The 14,264-nt window shown below is 35.4% G+C and overlaps 2 protein-coding genes across 2 annotated transcripts; one reads left to right on the top strand and one right to left on the bottom strand.

Annotated features, from left to right (window-relative positions):
• Nucleotides 1-842: 842 nt before the first annotated feature.
• On the bottom strand, nucleotides 843-6,550 carry LOC125651132 (acyl-CoA:lysophosphatidylglycerol acyltransferase 1-like). The gene is made up of 5 exons (XM_048879721.2): nucleotides 6,322-6,550; nucleotides 5,951-6,174; nucleotides 5,715-5,851; nucleotides 2,013-2,110; nucleotides 843-1,837 (listed from the first exon to the last, which is right to left on the bottom strand). The coding sequence occupies exons 1-5, from the start codon at nucleotides 6,548-6,550 to the stop codon at nucleotides 1,356-1,358; spliced, it is 1,170 nt and encodes a 389-aa protein (XP_048735678.1). The 3' UTR covers nucleotides 843-1,355.
• A 1,510-nt stretch (nucleotides 6,551-8,060) lies between these two features.
• On the top strand, nucleotides 8,061-9,608 carry LOC125651133 (craniofacial development protein 2-like). Its single transcript, XM_048879722.2, has one exon. It carries the CDS (start codon nucleotides 8,061-8,063, stop codon nucleotides 9,606-9,608), a length of 1,548 nt encoding a protein of 515 aa, XP_048735679.2.
• The last annotated feature ends 4,656 nt before the right edge of the window (nucleotides 9,609-14,264 follow it).

Below are 14,264 nucleotides of genomic sequence, written 5' to 3'. Positions count from 1 at the left end.
GTATCGTCGCTGGGCGACTGAAGGTGCCGTAAGGGTGGAGACGATTGGTCGCCAATTTTAGGCCATACCCGAGCACGAATGGTCGTCACCCAAGCCCCCAGTCCCAAATCCCAACTTTGCCTTTCTCCTTCCTCTCCTCCTCCTCCTCCAGCACATATTCCCCTTCCTTCTCTTTCTCCCTTCTAATCCTCCTCCTTCTTCTTAAATATGGCGTGACATACACTGTATATTCTGAGTGCACAAACACGCAAACAAATTCACATGAGCACACAGAGTGAAAGACAAGGCTCTTGAGGTGATTGGATGGGCAGCGCGGGCGGGGATAGCTCTGACATGTTGAAGAGTAGGCGTCTATAGAGGAATACTATTGTGGGTATATCCATGTCATGTTTCGTGTACTCTCTCCGCTTGTAGGCGTACACTTTTACGCCACATTTATAAAATGCAAGATTAGGTCTATTCTCTACACACATGAAACATGTCGAAGGTTTGAAGAACTGTTTCGAATCGGAATAGGATGTGCTGTGATCTTTATAGGGGACGTCTAATAGCATGTGATTGTTAATCGAAGGCTACTAGAAAGCGCCACATCTCCCTGAGCTATTATTACCCGCAAATTCAAAAGATTTGTTGTTCGGTTTGATTAAACCGGGAGAAATTGAAGAAGAATTTGGAGAAGGAGAAGGAGGGGGATTAGAAAAGAGAAAAAGAAGGAAGGGGAATAGGTACTGGAGGAGGAGAGGGAGGAGAAAGGCAAAGTTGGGATTTGGGAGGGGGGGGGGGCTTGGGTGGCAACCATTCGTGCTCGGGTATGGCCTAAAATTGGCCACCAATCGTGTCCACCCTCACGGCACGTTCGGACGCCCGGCGACGATACGTGTGGCACGAATGGTCGCCGGCGACCAAACGTGCGGCACGAATGGTCGTCGGCGACCAAACGGTGCCGTAACAAAGGTCCATCAGAGATTAGAGTATTTGAAAGCTTTGTGGTATATCTAACATAAGTTATAGATAGGGCTTCTTCGCGGAAATTGCAAGACTTGCTGCAAAAAAATATACACGTTGAAATATATGTTGATATAAACACCATTATTAATCCACCTGTCCGCCGTGTGTCAACCCGCCCACTTTGACCACATCGGTCATTATGATGTGCTACAAGTTTCAATAACGATATATTTGATAGGCTGTCTGATTTCTAATTTTTTTTTTTTACTGAAGTTAGAATTATTTTGATGGTGGAGATATTACTAAATCAAACTTCATGAAGCCTCTTAATTGTAATTGTAATTGATAACTAATATAAATTGATATTAAGCTGATACCAGACACAGGGTGTAAATATTTCAAGAATCTCATTCATTTGATGACGGCCAACTGTGTATAAAGTATTGTACAAAGTTATAAACAAAATACACCATATAACATGCAATGATTAAAGCCACAACCTCAACACCTATCAAGGATAAAACTGGAGAGTACACGAATGAACTTGACAAATACATACAAATTACAAAAAATACAAAGTGAGCAAATGCCCCCCTCTTATCTGTATGGACAGTCTTTGGAAACTTTGACATAAAGGTCCCAGTTTGGTAGTACTCATTCAAAAAGGTATCCTTTTCACCATATCTCTCATACATCCACTTTGTAAAGCTTGTTGAATCTGAGGGGATTTTATTGATATCGAATACACGATAGTGCACATGGATAGGCGGATATTTCCACGTAGAGAATATGAGAGCGAGGGCGTTGGGTGCTTTTCCTCCAGGGTAGGCTATGGTCATGTCGATTATCCATTTGAGTTGACCAGGGTTTTCATTCATGTTAGAATCAGCTGAAGTAGATATTTTAGAATGAGATTTCGATTACGGTCAGTGAGCAATGCTGTAAGTGTATACTAGACCGAGAATGTGTTTAACATATAGTTAACGTTGTAATTATCACTGGAGTAGCCACATTTGAAAAAAGTATATGTATTGTTCACCATGCTGGTCTGAAATTTTGCATACCTTTCTGTTGTGTCAGTTCATCCATAATAGTCTGAGCAATTCCTAAACGAGGTAATGCAACGTTTTCAAATACTGGCCACCCATTTTTCTTGGCAAATCTTTGAAAAAAATAACATTTTATTCGCCCAAGCTATAAAAATATCCTCAAGAAATAACATTAGTTTTAATCAAATAAACCTGTTTTACAAATTTTCCCTAAGTAAAATTTTCATGTGATAAAATTTACGTTAAATATAATTGTAACTTGTGAAAATATAACATAAACAAATGAAGATAACGAACAGTAATCAATCTCGTAAGTACTTAATATCTTACTTTGTCATTGTGAACATTATTACACCAGTGTTTGTAATGATCCAATATCTGTATCTTACTTTGTCATTGTGAACATTAATATACCAGTGTTTGTAATGATCCAATATCTATATCTTACTTTGTCATTGTGAACATTAATATACCAGTGTTTGTAATGATCCAATATCTATATCTTACTTTGTCATTGTGAACATTATTACACCAGTGTTTGTAATGATCCAATATCTATATCTTACTTTGTCATTGTGAACATTAATATACCAGTGTTTGTAATGATCCAATATCTATATCTTACTTTGTCATTGTGAACATTAATATACCAGTGTTTGTAATGATCCAATATCTGTATCTTACTTTGTCATTGTGAACATTATTACACCAGTGTTTGTACCTTGTATTTTATTGATTTTGCCAGTGTTCAGTAGTCCTTTCGCAAAATAGAAATATGTTCATGCATAATGATTATGCAGCAAATTAAGGCAAAATCTACAAGCACATGTAATATTGATGGCCGCTCTTTTAATGGAATTGTAATGTCTTTTGCTATAAAAGGGGCGTGACCTTGAACTAACCTTCACACAAAAACAAGAACAGCTACGATAGAGCGGCAAATTAACATAAACTCAAATAATTGAAGATACGGCCTTTAAGCAGGGAGGGATCTTTATCGTGCCACACCTGCTGTGACACAGAGCCTTGGTGGGGTTTTTTTTTTTTTTTGCAGTCTCATTCGAAGGACCGCCCCATTTAGTCGCCTCTTACGTCAAGCAAGGGGTACTGAGGACATATTCTAACCCAGATCTCCATGCAGGGGATTATCTTTAATTATTTGAAGATATCATCAATTCAATTATTGCGCACAATGATTAAATCAATGAGTGCATCAATTCAATTGATGAAAGCAATAATTGATTTGATGCGCACATTACTTCAATTGATGTGCGCATCACTGTGATGGAAATGCTCGCGGGTATAGGTAAAAACGATTTAATGATATTTTTTTAAAAAAATTCAGTTGAAGATATTTTTAATCATTTACAACGATATAGTATAAGGAATCAATGAGCGCATCAATTCTTTTAAAGTGAGCAACAATTCAATTTAAGAGATCATTAATTCAGTTGTTGATATGTTGAATAGAAGATATCTCCAATTAGATAGTTGCTCAATTGAATACTAATATTATCATTAATTCAAATGATGAGAGCAGTAATTCAATTTTTGTGCGCATTAATTGAATTATTGCCCTGAGCGCATCCTTTCCATTGTTGATATCATCAATTCATTTGAAGAAAGCAACAATTCAATTATAGCGCGCCGCTCATAAATTCAGCAAAATGAGTTAATGTTATCAATTATTCAATTAATGCATGTAATAATTCAGAACTGAAGGTGTCATTATTATTTGAAGAGATCTAGAATTGAATTGTTGCGCGCATCAAATGAATATTGATGATATCCTCGAAAAATTAAAGATATCTTCAATTATTTGAGTTTATCTAATTTGGCGCTCCATACGCGATGCCCACATTTATGGAGCGCCAAATTAACATAAACTCAAATCATTGAAGATATCTTCAATTATTTGAAGATATCATCAATTCATTTGATGCTCGTAACAAATTAATTAAAGATCTCTTCAAATAATTAATGATATCTTCAATTCTGAATTATTGCGCGCATTAAATGAATTGATGATAGCATTAATTCTTCTGCTGAATTGATGCGCGCTTTAATTGAATTAATGATCTCTTCAAATGAATTGATGATATCAACAATTGAATTGATGCGCGCTACCATTCAATTGAAGAGAGCAATAATTGATATAATGCGCGCATTAAATCAATTGATGACAGCAATAATTGAATTGATGCGCGCATTAATTCATTTGATGAGAGCAATAATGGATTTAATGCACGCATTAATTCAATTATTGCTCTCTTCAATTGAATTAATGATATCTTTAAGTCATTTGAAGAGAGCAATAATTCTTTTAGAGAGAGCAACTAAATAATTAAAGATATCTTCAATTCAACATATCCACAATTGAATTAATGATCTCTTTATTTGAATTGTTGCTCTCTTTAAAAGAATTGATGCGCACATTAATTCCTTATACAAAAGCATTGTAAATAATTAAAGATATCTTCAATTGAATTAAAGAGATAATCAAATTATTTATACCGAGCTCTAAATCAATTATTGCGAGCAATATTTATGCGAAATTAATGCTCTCATCCATTGAATTGAAGAGAGCAATAATTGAATTAATGCGCGCATCAAATCTATTATTGCTCTCATTAATTCAATTGATGCTAATTGAATTAATGCGCGCATTAAATCAATTATTGCTCTCATTAATTCAATTGATGCGCGCATTAATTCAATTGATGAGAGCAATAATTGAATTGAAGCGTGCATTAATTCATTTGATGAGAGCAATAATTGATTTAATGTGCGCATTAATTCAATTAAAGAGAGCAATAATTGAATTGATGATATCTTCAAATAATTGAAGATATCTTCAATTATTTGAGTTTATGTTAATTTGGCGCTCCATACACTTTTCTCTGTGTCAAAATAATGTATATACATGATATAGTTCTACACAAAATATCACATCTCAACGGGTCAGTAATTATGAGAAGAATCCATCCTTAATGTATTCAAAGTTTAAACAGTCATTGGCCTGAAACCCAAACACGGACCTTATATCGATGTTTACATGACTTTCCCATGCGTAGGATCCGAGATCAATGACTGTCTTAATAACAACCCGGTACATAAAAGCATAGCCTTGAATTATGGCAATCAATTCAAAAGAAAAAGAATATTTTGCTTCACGATATGGATATGTAAATATACATTTTCCCCTTCGTTTTCAACCTTTAGCACATGAATGAATACAATTAGTAGGCACACTACTCTAAACTGTAAAAAATTGTACCTGTAAATTATCAAAAGTACAACTATTTGCTATGATTTGAATGAGTGATTAGAAGATAGTCATAACAAATGTACATGAGAAAAAAGCATGTCGAGAAGTTTCTTAATTTTTCCATTTTGCGAATAAAGGTTCATTTGCCGTGAGCAGTTTGATTTTTTTTTAGAATCTTGAAATTGGAGACCACGAAGTAAATATCCTGAGCATTCGGCTTACCATATTTTCTTGAGCGCACAAAATTAATGTTCACGAATGCACAAGATAATTTCTCGAGCGAATTTTAGTCTGCTCGAGAAAAAAACATTTGTGTACCGGAGGAAATTAGTCAACATAATGAATGTCCAGTATAAATATACACTGAGCATCTTTAACAACATAATTTCTTTTGTCTAAGATTTAAAAGAAGGATAAATGGTGCTTTAAAAATCCATTCTCTTCTTTACCTCTGACTTCCGGGTTTCCTGCTGGAAAGAAACCCTCCCTCTGGAAATAAGACCATCCATTTCTTCTGTGTTTTTGTATACACTTCTTGTAGATGTGTTCTGAAGTTTTTAATCTGTTCTTGTCTTTCCGATTCCGTCTAATGAAATATTTGCAGGTTATGATTTAGATGTAGAGAGATCAACATTAAAAGACAAATACGGTAGATATGAAATGCAAATTCATCAAAGCATAGTACTTTGCAAGGCTGTTTAAGAAAGAAGTCCCCATGTTGACCACAGATCCATCCGAAGTGAGTAAGTTTGAACACGTGATCCATGATCCAAGTCATGTGACCTGCTGCCATGCCTTTTGGATGAAGTGACTGCATGATAATTCCGATATCGGCAGTAGATTGGTGATTACACATCAGCAGAGCTTCGTCGTCCAAAATCTTTTCCAAAGAATCCCCAGATTCTTGAACTAATGCCAGAAATAAAATAACAAAACGTGTGCGAGTAAAAATTAAATGATTCATAGATACCCATATTCGAAACATCATTTCAGAAGTAATGTTGTAAAATTTCTGGAGTAAGATTGCTGAAGGTTGCAAATATTACATGCACATACTGACGACGCCGTCTGTGTAAAACCATGATGACACAACTCCCATTACTGCCTTGAATAAATGGACATCAATGGCCCAGTAAGTCGATGGTTGTAGAAATTTCAACGGCCATAGTAACAAATGCAGCGTTATGAAGACTGGAACGACAACACACTGCGAGCTGATGAAGTAGACCCCTTTGATGAAGTGGTAACAGAGAGTTGGTAGAATTTGCTTGGTGTTCTGGAACATTCTGAAAATAAGAAGAAACACTCGATTTGTTGCACTGTGTGGCCTTCTTGAGACAGCGTACTATTTAATTAAGGGCACTGACACTTTCCGTATTATCTGTGATTACGGCGATTGAGCATCCAATCAATGCTTGGAAGTTTGTTGTTGTTGTTGGGTTTTTTTTCTTGCAGTTTAATACAACCATGGTCGTATGTAGTAATTTGACATGTTTGATAATGAACTGAACTTGACTAAAACTCGTAATATGTGTTGCTTGAATGATTTCAATCGATCGAAGGTCAACCTCCCTATATTGCATTAAGAGGAATTTGTGGTAATTCACTGACAACTGGTGACGTCTAAATATGAGTGAAAAATTCTCAACGGGACGTAAAACAATTAAACGCAAGGCATAAATGTATACAAATGCTTCCTGTACAAGAAACAGTATACACTTTGACAAATATCATCAAAATACACGAGAACGCTTTGTCCAAGAATATTTAGGACAGCTTTCATTAAATCCAACCTGGCATACACATCGCGCCATCCGATGGTCATGCATGTAGCATAATTGAGCTTAAGAACATTTACAATTCACATTGCATACTCTCATTTTGATATGGATATTAATTTGACAAAAATTTAGAGGTAGTTTCTATATTTCAAAATATAGTTGAATATACTGACCGGCATTTTGATATTGAGGTTTATTTTTAAGTATACATACATAAGTGATATTGCGTTAATTTTAAGTAATATATTTACAATTAACGGAAATGCGTCATGGAACATGCAAATGAACGCATGTACATGTTTAGATAAGTACCTTGAAGTCAATTAAATACGTCAAACTCTTTTTGGAAAGTTACAATTTACAATGAATATTTTTACCTGTAAACATCTACATGTACATACCTTGTGAACGGGGAAATACGTGCGAGTGTGAATGCGGAAAAATACGAACAGTATGGAGGGTAATCGTGATAAAAAATCCAAGCATGTAAACTTGTTAATCCAAACTTGCAACCGTGTTAATTTGTCAGTTTCAGCTGTGTATGTTTGTAACTCAGGGGGTGTAAGTTATGTTTCTCAGAAATGTATATCTCAGTGTTATACTCTTCATTTGTGTAATCGTTTGATTTCTTATCTTACATTTCTCGTTATAAAAATGCATCATTGTTTCCTAATTAAGTTATACGCGGCCATCCCTACAGTATTTCCGTTTGTAGACTTAGTATTTACATAGCTGTACCTTACAACATCGCATCTGACACGTTACAAGTCAACAAATGTCAAGTGTACATGTTTGTCGAATTTCGATATGACCATATATGGAAAGACCACGGAAATTCACGATTACTACCGAGAGAATGTGCTACACGGGTACTTCACAGTCCTCCAGGTTGGGGGTTGAGCACTAGACCGTCTATCTCGTCTCATAAAAACTACAATAGTTACGGAAACCAGACCAGTTAACAAAACAAATTGCAACGGTATACCAAGGGATGTTAGTTGTCAGGACAACGATATGAATGTTGTTAGTGAAAGCTCTTTTGAAGCTAACAACAGGATGAACAGCCTTCTGGGACCGAAAGAACATCTAAAGATAGGAACGTGGAATGTACGCACAATGTATGAATGTGGAAAAACAGCTCAGGTAGTAAAAGAGATGCAATCTTATAATGTTGATATCCTTGGAGTAAGTAAATGTAGGTGGACTGACTGTGGATCTGTTACCACAACCACAGGAGAGACGATCCTATACTCCGGTAGGAAAGATAACAAACATCAACAAGGTGTTGCTATAATCATGAACAAAAAAGCCAAGCAAGCACTCATCGCATGGTCACCAGTAGATGAAAGATTGATTGTGGCAAGATTCCATTCTAAATATGCAAAAATGACTTTGATACAGTGCTATGCACCCACTAATGATGCCGAAGATGACTCAAAAACAACATTCTATGAGAAATTACAAAGCACTGTGAGGAAAACACCACGGCATGACATACTTATTGTCCTTGGAGATTTGAATGCTAAAGTTGGTAATGACAACGAGGGAAAAGAAAGAATTATGGGCAAACATGGAGTTGGTACTATCAATGAAAATGGAGAATTGCTAACAGAATTTTGTGGTGTCAATTACCTTATCATAGGAGGTACACTGTTCCAGCACAAAGATATACACAAAATCACATGGAACTCCCCAAACGGTCGAGACAAAAATCAAATAGACCACTTGATGATAAATGGGCGTTGGAAAAACTCACTGTCCGATGTAAGAGTAATGAGGGGAGCAGACTGTGCTAGTGACCACCATCTAGTTATTGGAAAAATCAACCTTAAATTAAGAAAGGCTATGAAGAAAGTAACAAGTAAGAGAGAAATGTTTGATATAGACAAGTTAAAACAATCTGAGGTACAAAAGAAATTTAAAATAGAGCTAAGGAACAGACATAGAGCGTTAGAGAACTTGCAGGAGTCAGAGAATGAGACAGTGGAAAGCTTAGAACAGGAATGGAATGAGATTAAAACTATCTTTAAAGACACCTCTAATACCACACTTGGTTACAGGAAACGTGGGAGAAAGCAATGGATAAGCGACAACACCTGGAATAGCATTCAAGAAAGAAAGGACATTAAGAAAAAACTATACAGTACAAAATCAGAGAGAATTAAAACTGCCTTACAGAAAGAATATTCCAACAAAGATAAAGAAGTTAAACGAAATGCTAAGGCAGATAGGAAAGAGCATCTCGAAACACTAGCCAGGGAGGCAGAAACAGCAGCTTCCAGGGGACAACTTAGTACGGTATATAAGATCACAAAACAACTAAGCGGCAAACAAACACACTCCAATAAACCATGCAAGGCTAAGGATGGTAGGGTTTTAACATCGGAGAAACAGCAGCTTGAAAGATGGACGGAGCACTTGAAGGAAGTTCTTAACATTGATCATCAGGGTGACATTCCGAATATTGAACAGTTTGGTGAAGAATTAGACATAAACATTGAAGAAGTATCGAGGGAAGAGATCAGGAAGGCAATACTGAAGTTAAACAAGATGTGTTTGTGAAACACAAATGCCCCCGATAATGGCCAATTCCGAAGATGGCCAAGGTCACAAGGGCAAATATCTTGGTACCAGTAGAAAGATCTTGTCAAAAGAAATGCTTATGTACAATATGAAAACTCTAATATTTACCATTTAGAAGTTATGACCAATGTAAAAATAAAAAATTAAAAGTAGGTCAAATGTCAAGGTCAAAAGCTTCAATACCCACGGAAAGGTCTTGTCAAAAGGAATACTCATGTGAAATATCAAAACTCTATCACTTATTGTTCAAAAGTTATTAGCAAGGTTAAAGTTTTCAAAAAGTAGGTCAAACACCAAGGTCAAGGGGTCAAAAATGTTGGTACCCACGGAAAGGTCTTGTCACAAGGAATACTCATGTGAAATATCAAAGCTCTATCACATACTGTTCAAAAGTTATTAGCAAGGTTAAAGTTTCAGACAGAATGACAGACAGGACAAAAACAATATGCCCCCCGATCTTCGATCTCGGGGGCATAAAAATGGGAAAGTACCTGGATTGGACTCTATAACACCAGAAATGTTGGAAGTGGACCTTGAAACCAGTACAGAAATATTTTACAACTTATTTCAGCACATCTGGAAGTACGATACAATACCATATGACTGGGCAAAAGGACTCATTATAAAACTACCTAAAACAGGAGATTTAAGTGACTGGCGGGGTATAACCTTACTATCAGTACTCAGCAAAATCCTGTTAAGAGTCATACTAAATAGAATAGATGATGCAATAGATGATCTGCTAATGAAAGAACAGGCAGGGTTTAGATAAGGCAGAGGATGTATTGACCACATTTTTACCATCCGTAACATCATAGAGCAAAGTATTGAGTGGCAAAATAAACTTATCCTCAACTTTATAGACTTCCGAAAAGCCTTCGATAGCATCAGAAGAGACTGCTTGTGGGCCATCCTGAGAGCCTATGGATTACCATAAAAAATAGTTATCTTAATACAAGCTTTCTATAACAACTATGAATGCTGTGTACTACATAACGGTCAACAGTCAGATTGGTTCCCGGTGACATCTGGAGTAAGACAAGGATGCATCATATCCCCTCTCCTATTCATCACTGCAATAGACTGGTGTATGAGAACAACACTAGGGAATGAAAATACAGGCATTAGATGGACCAGGAACTCTTTCTTAGAAGATTTGGCCTTTGCTGATGACATCTGCCTTCTGTCAAGTAATGTTAACAACATGCAGAACAAAACAACAAAATTAAACGAAGTTGCTCAAAGTATAGGCCTGGACATTAATGAAAAGAAGACCAAAGTAATGACTGTAAACAGTAATACAGCACAAACAGTCAAGATAGGAAATTACATCATAAAAGAGGTTGAGGATTTCAAATATCTAGGCAGTATGTTAAGTAACACCAAAGGGACGGCGAAAGACATCAAAGCCAGAATAAGCAAGGCGAGAAACGCATTTTGCCAACTGCAATCCATATGGAGAAGTGGGTCGATCAGTATGAACACCAAACTGAAAATATACAACAGTAATGTGAAATCTGTGTTACTATATGGGGCTGAATGCTGGAGAATAATACAAACTGACATGAAAAAACTCTCCTCATTCCATAACACCTGCCTCCGAAAAATCTGTTGGTTGTAGAAAATAATACATACGAATATAAGAGCTTTTGGACTGTAGTTGTATAGAATATTAAATATTTGATACACTCGTAACATGAAACCGTATGTACATTGTATCTGATACTCAGAAAAAAAGAAGACAATTTAATTTTCACGATTTCAAAAATTATCTTTAGACTACATGAATAATGTATTGACACATAAAATGTATTAGGCTTGTCCCTAGTACTGAGGAATCCTTCAGGTATTTAAATGGCAAATACGCAATGAGTATAAATATGAATGAAGGTCGGTTCTATGCGTCACGAGTGCTGGCACGGAGCTCCGATTATGGAAAATTCCCGCTTCGGTGCAACACCCTCTTTAACTGAACTTTATTTTTGTTGCACAAAGAATGACAAAGAGTATCGGGCACACAGCGTGGCTTTTTCTGAAAAAAGGGGGGTGGGGGGTGGGGCAGAGGAGAAGTCATCTAAAATTCTTGACAATCTAGCAAAACAAAAAACAAAAAAAAGCCCCCCCCCCACCCCTCCAAAAAAAACACCTTATAATATGTTGTCTATTCCAAACTAATAGCCTAAGGGAGGGGGGGGGTGTTAGTCCTTCATATTCATTATTTATTACAATATGTACATGTAGCGGGGGGATGCCATCCAATATACCATAGTTTGTATGTGAAAATAACTTTGCACGTAAAAATAACGGGGGAAAAATCAGTTTTATAAAAATTAAAAATGTACCCGTTCTGGTTTAACGCGCCTGAGTATAAGATGGACGAAATCAAGGATATTAAATGTGATTATCCAGTCAAACAACTTCTTTGAAACTTCATCTCCCACAAAATTTATAAATAGGAACACTTTAACAGAGATGGGATGCCCCTAATTGATTATGGAAAGAAAAAAAACTTTCTACCACAGCATTCTTTCAGCCTTTTGACTGGCCCTGTGAAGTGCAGTACCATATGACCTCTGCACTTTTAATATTACGTCATACACATGTATACGCATAGGCGCCCTCAGGTGAAAACCCTACTAAGACCTGATAATTTCTTATGTCTCCCTGCTAAACAGTCCATAGTTGTATATTATCAAATAACGTTTTGAATTTTCATAAATATTTTTTTTTCTAAAACATTAGAACGTTTATATCTGAATCTTTTAGGCATGTTTTATTAGATATTCATATCATGTACCAAAACACAGCGAAATTTGGACTTTAGAATCCTTTATTTGTAAGCAAAATATTTTATTTTATCGTTCCGGGAAAAATCACCAAAAAATGATATAAGATAATTGAGAGCTTGTTTCATTCTTTCGATGGTGAAATCATACTTCATAAGAGGTGTTTTAACGAGCCCTTAAATGAAATTTTAATGTAGTGAGCTACTTTAACCGGTGCAAAACATTTGTACTAGGATTTTGGATTGTTTTATCCATACATCTGTGTACATGCATGCACATGCACAACAAGAAATTATATGCTGATTATGCTAATTATTAGGCGTTGCTTCGTAACCTTATGAGTGTTGTACGTTAAAATATATGTGTAAATCTATGGAGCGCCAAATTAACATAAACTCAGACAATTGAAGATATCTTCAATTATTTGAAGATATCATCAAATCAATTATTGATCTCATCAATTGAATTAATGCGCGCATCAATTTAATTAATGAGAGCAATAATTGATTTAATGCGCGCATTAATTCAATTATTGCTCTTTTCAATTCAATTGATGCGCGCATTAATTCAATTATTGCTCTCTTCAATTCGGTTGATGAGAGCATCAATTTCGTAGAAATATTGCTCGCAATAATTAATTTAGAGCTCGGTATAAATAATTTGATGATCTCTTTAATTTAAAATTCTTTTAAAGAGAGCAACAATTCAATTAAAGAGATCATTAATTCAATTGTGGGTGTGTTGAATTGAAGATGTCTTTAATTATATAGTTGCTCTCCCTAAAAGAATTATTGCTCTCTTCAAATGACTTAAAGATATCATTAATTCAATTGAAGAGAGCAATAATTGAATTAATGAGCGCATTAAATCAATTATTGCTCTCATCAATTGATTTAATGTGCCCATTATATCAACAATTGCTTTCTTCAATTGAATTGTAGCGCGCATCAGTTCAATTGTTGATATCAGTCGGTCCGTCCCTAGTCGATCCGTCTCTAGACGGTCCGTCCCATGGTCGATTCGGCCCATTTTGCTTAGTCGATCCGCGCCCCCCCCCCCCATTTTTTTTTTAAATCAAAGATATAATAAATGATTATTACTTAAGAAAAAGGGAAGTTTTTGCATATATATTGCAGTTATAGTTATCAAAATAACTGGCGAAGTTAGACGTGTAAATAAAATTGTTTATACAACCCTTAACTAGAATTTATAATTTTTGTTTGAAGTGCATGGTTATAAAAATGTGTGCTCATTAATTATTGTAAAAACATCGTTATTCAACTATGTATAGCAATCAATGTAAATGTGTGCTCCATGTCCACTGATCATTGTGAAAACACCTTAGTGAAAACAGTTTTTATAACTGCATTGTTGTGCAACCTTTGATCATTAATTACGAGCTTACAGTAACCTAACTATTAGAAGTTTTTGGTGGGTTTTTTTTTTTTACTCCAGAAGTTCAAAGAATTGTTCATGATTTGGAAATAGAATATGACAGGTATAGAAATATTCCAAGAAATGACAGAGTATGTAAATTTTGTTTAAAAACAAAAGGTATTCTTTGTATTGAAAATGAAGCCCACTTTATCGAATATTGTTATGTGTATAATGATCTTAGAAAAAGCTGTCATTAATATCAAAACATCTCTTCTTTTTGGGAAATGCTGAAAGCTTATTTCAAAATGGAGGAACAAATACCTTAAATGTTTTGGCAAAGTATGTTTTTCTTGCTTTTAAAAGAAGAGACATTTGTTATGATAAACAGTCTCAAGAAGATTAATACACATTACGTGTGATCAAGGTAAATTAGTCTGCAATCAAGCCATAAATACCATAGAGCATATTAAAG

The sequence above is a fragment of the Ostrea edulis genome, chromosome 5 (genome assembly GCF_947568905.1).
Source record: "Ostrea edulis chromosome 5, xbOstEdul1.1, whole genome shotgun sequence".
NCBI classification, from domain to species: domain Eukaryota; kingdom Metazoa; phylum Mollusca; class Bivalvia; order Ostreida; family Ostreidae; genus Ostrea; species Ostrea edulis.
Note: the sequence above shows the minus strand (reverse complement) of the source record. Positions and strands in the feature narration are given on the sequence as shown.

Excerpts from the sequence above, each read along its gene's own strand:
- LOC125651132 (XM_048879721.2), bottom strand. The coding sequence starts at position 6,550 with ATGTTCCAGAACACCAAGCAAATTCTACCAACTCTCTGTTACCACTTC. Across the intron at positions 5,852-5,950 it reads TTCTTAAACAGCCTTGCAAA|ACGGAATCGGAAAGACAAGA; the intron begins GTACTATGCTTT and ends ATATTTCATTAG. Across the intron at positions 2,111-5,714 it reads AGGAAACCCGGAAGTCAGAG|ATTTGCCAAGAAAAATGGGT; the intron begins GTAAAGAAGAGA and ends TTTTTTTCAAAG.
- LOC125651133 (XM_048879722.2), top strand. The coding sequence starts at position 8,061 with ATGAATGTTGTTAGTGAAAGCTCTTTTGAAGCTAACAACAGGATGAAC.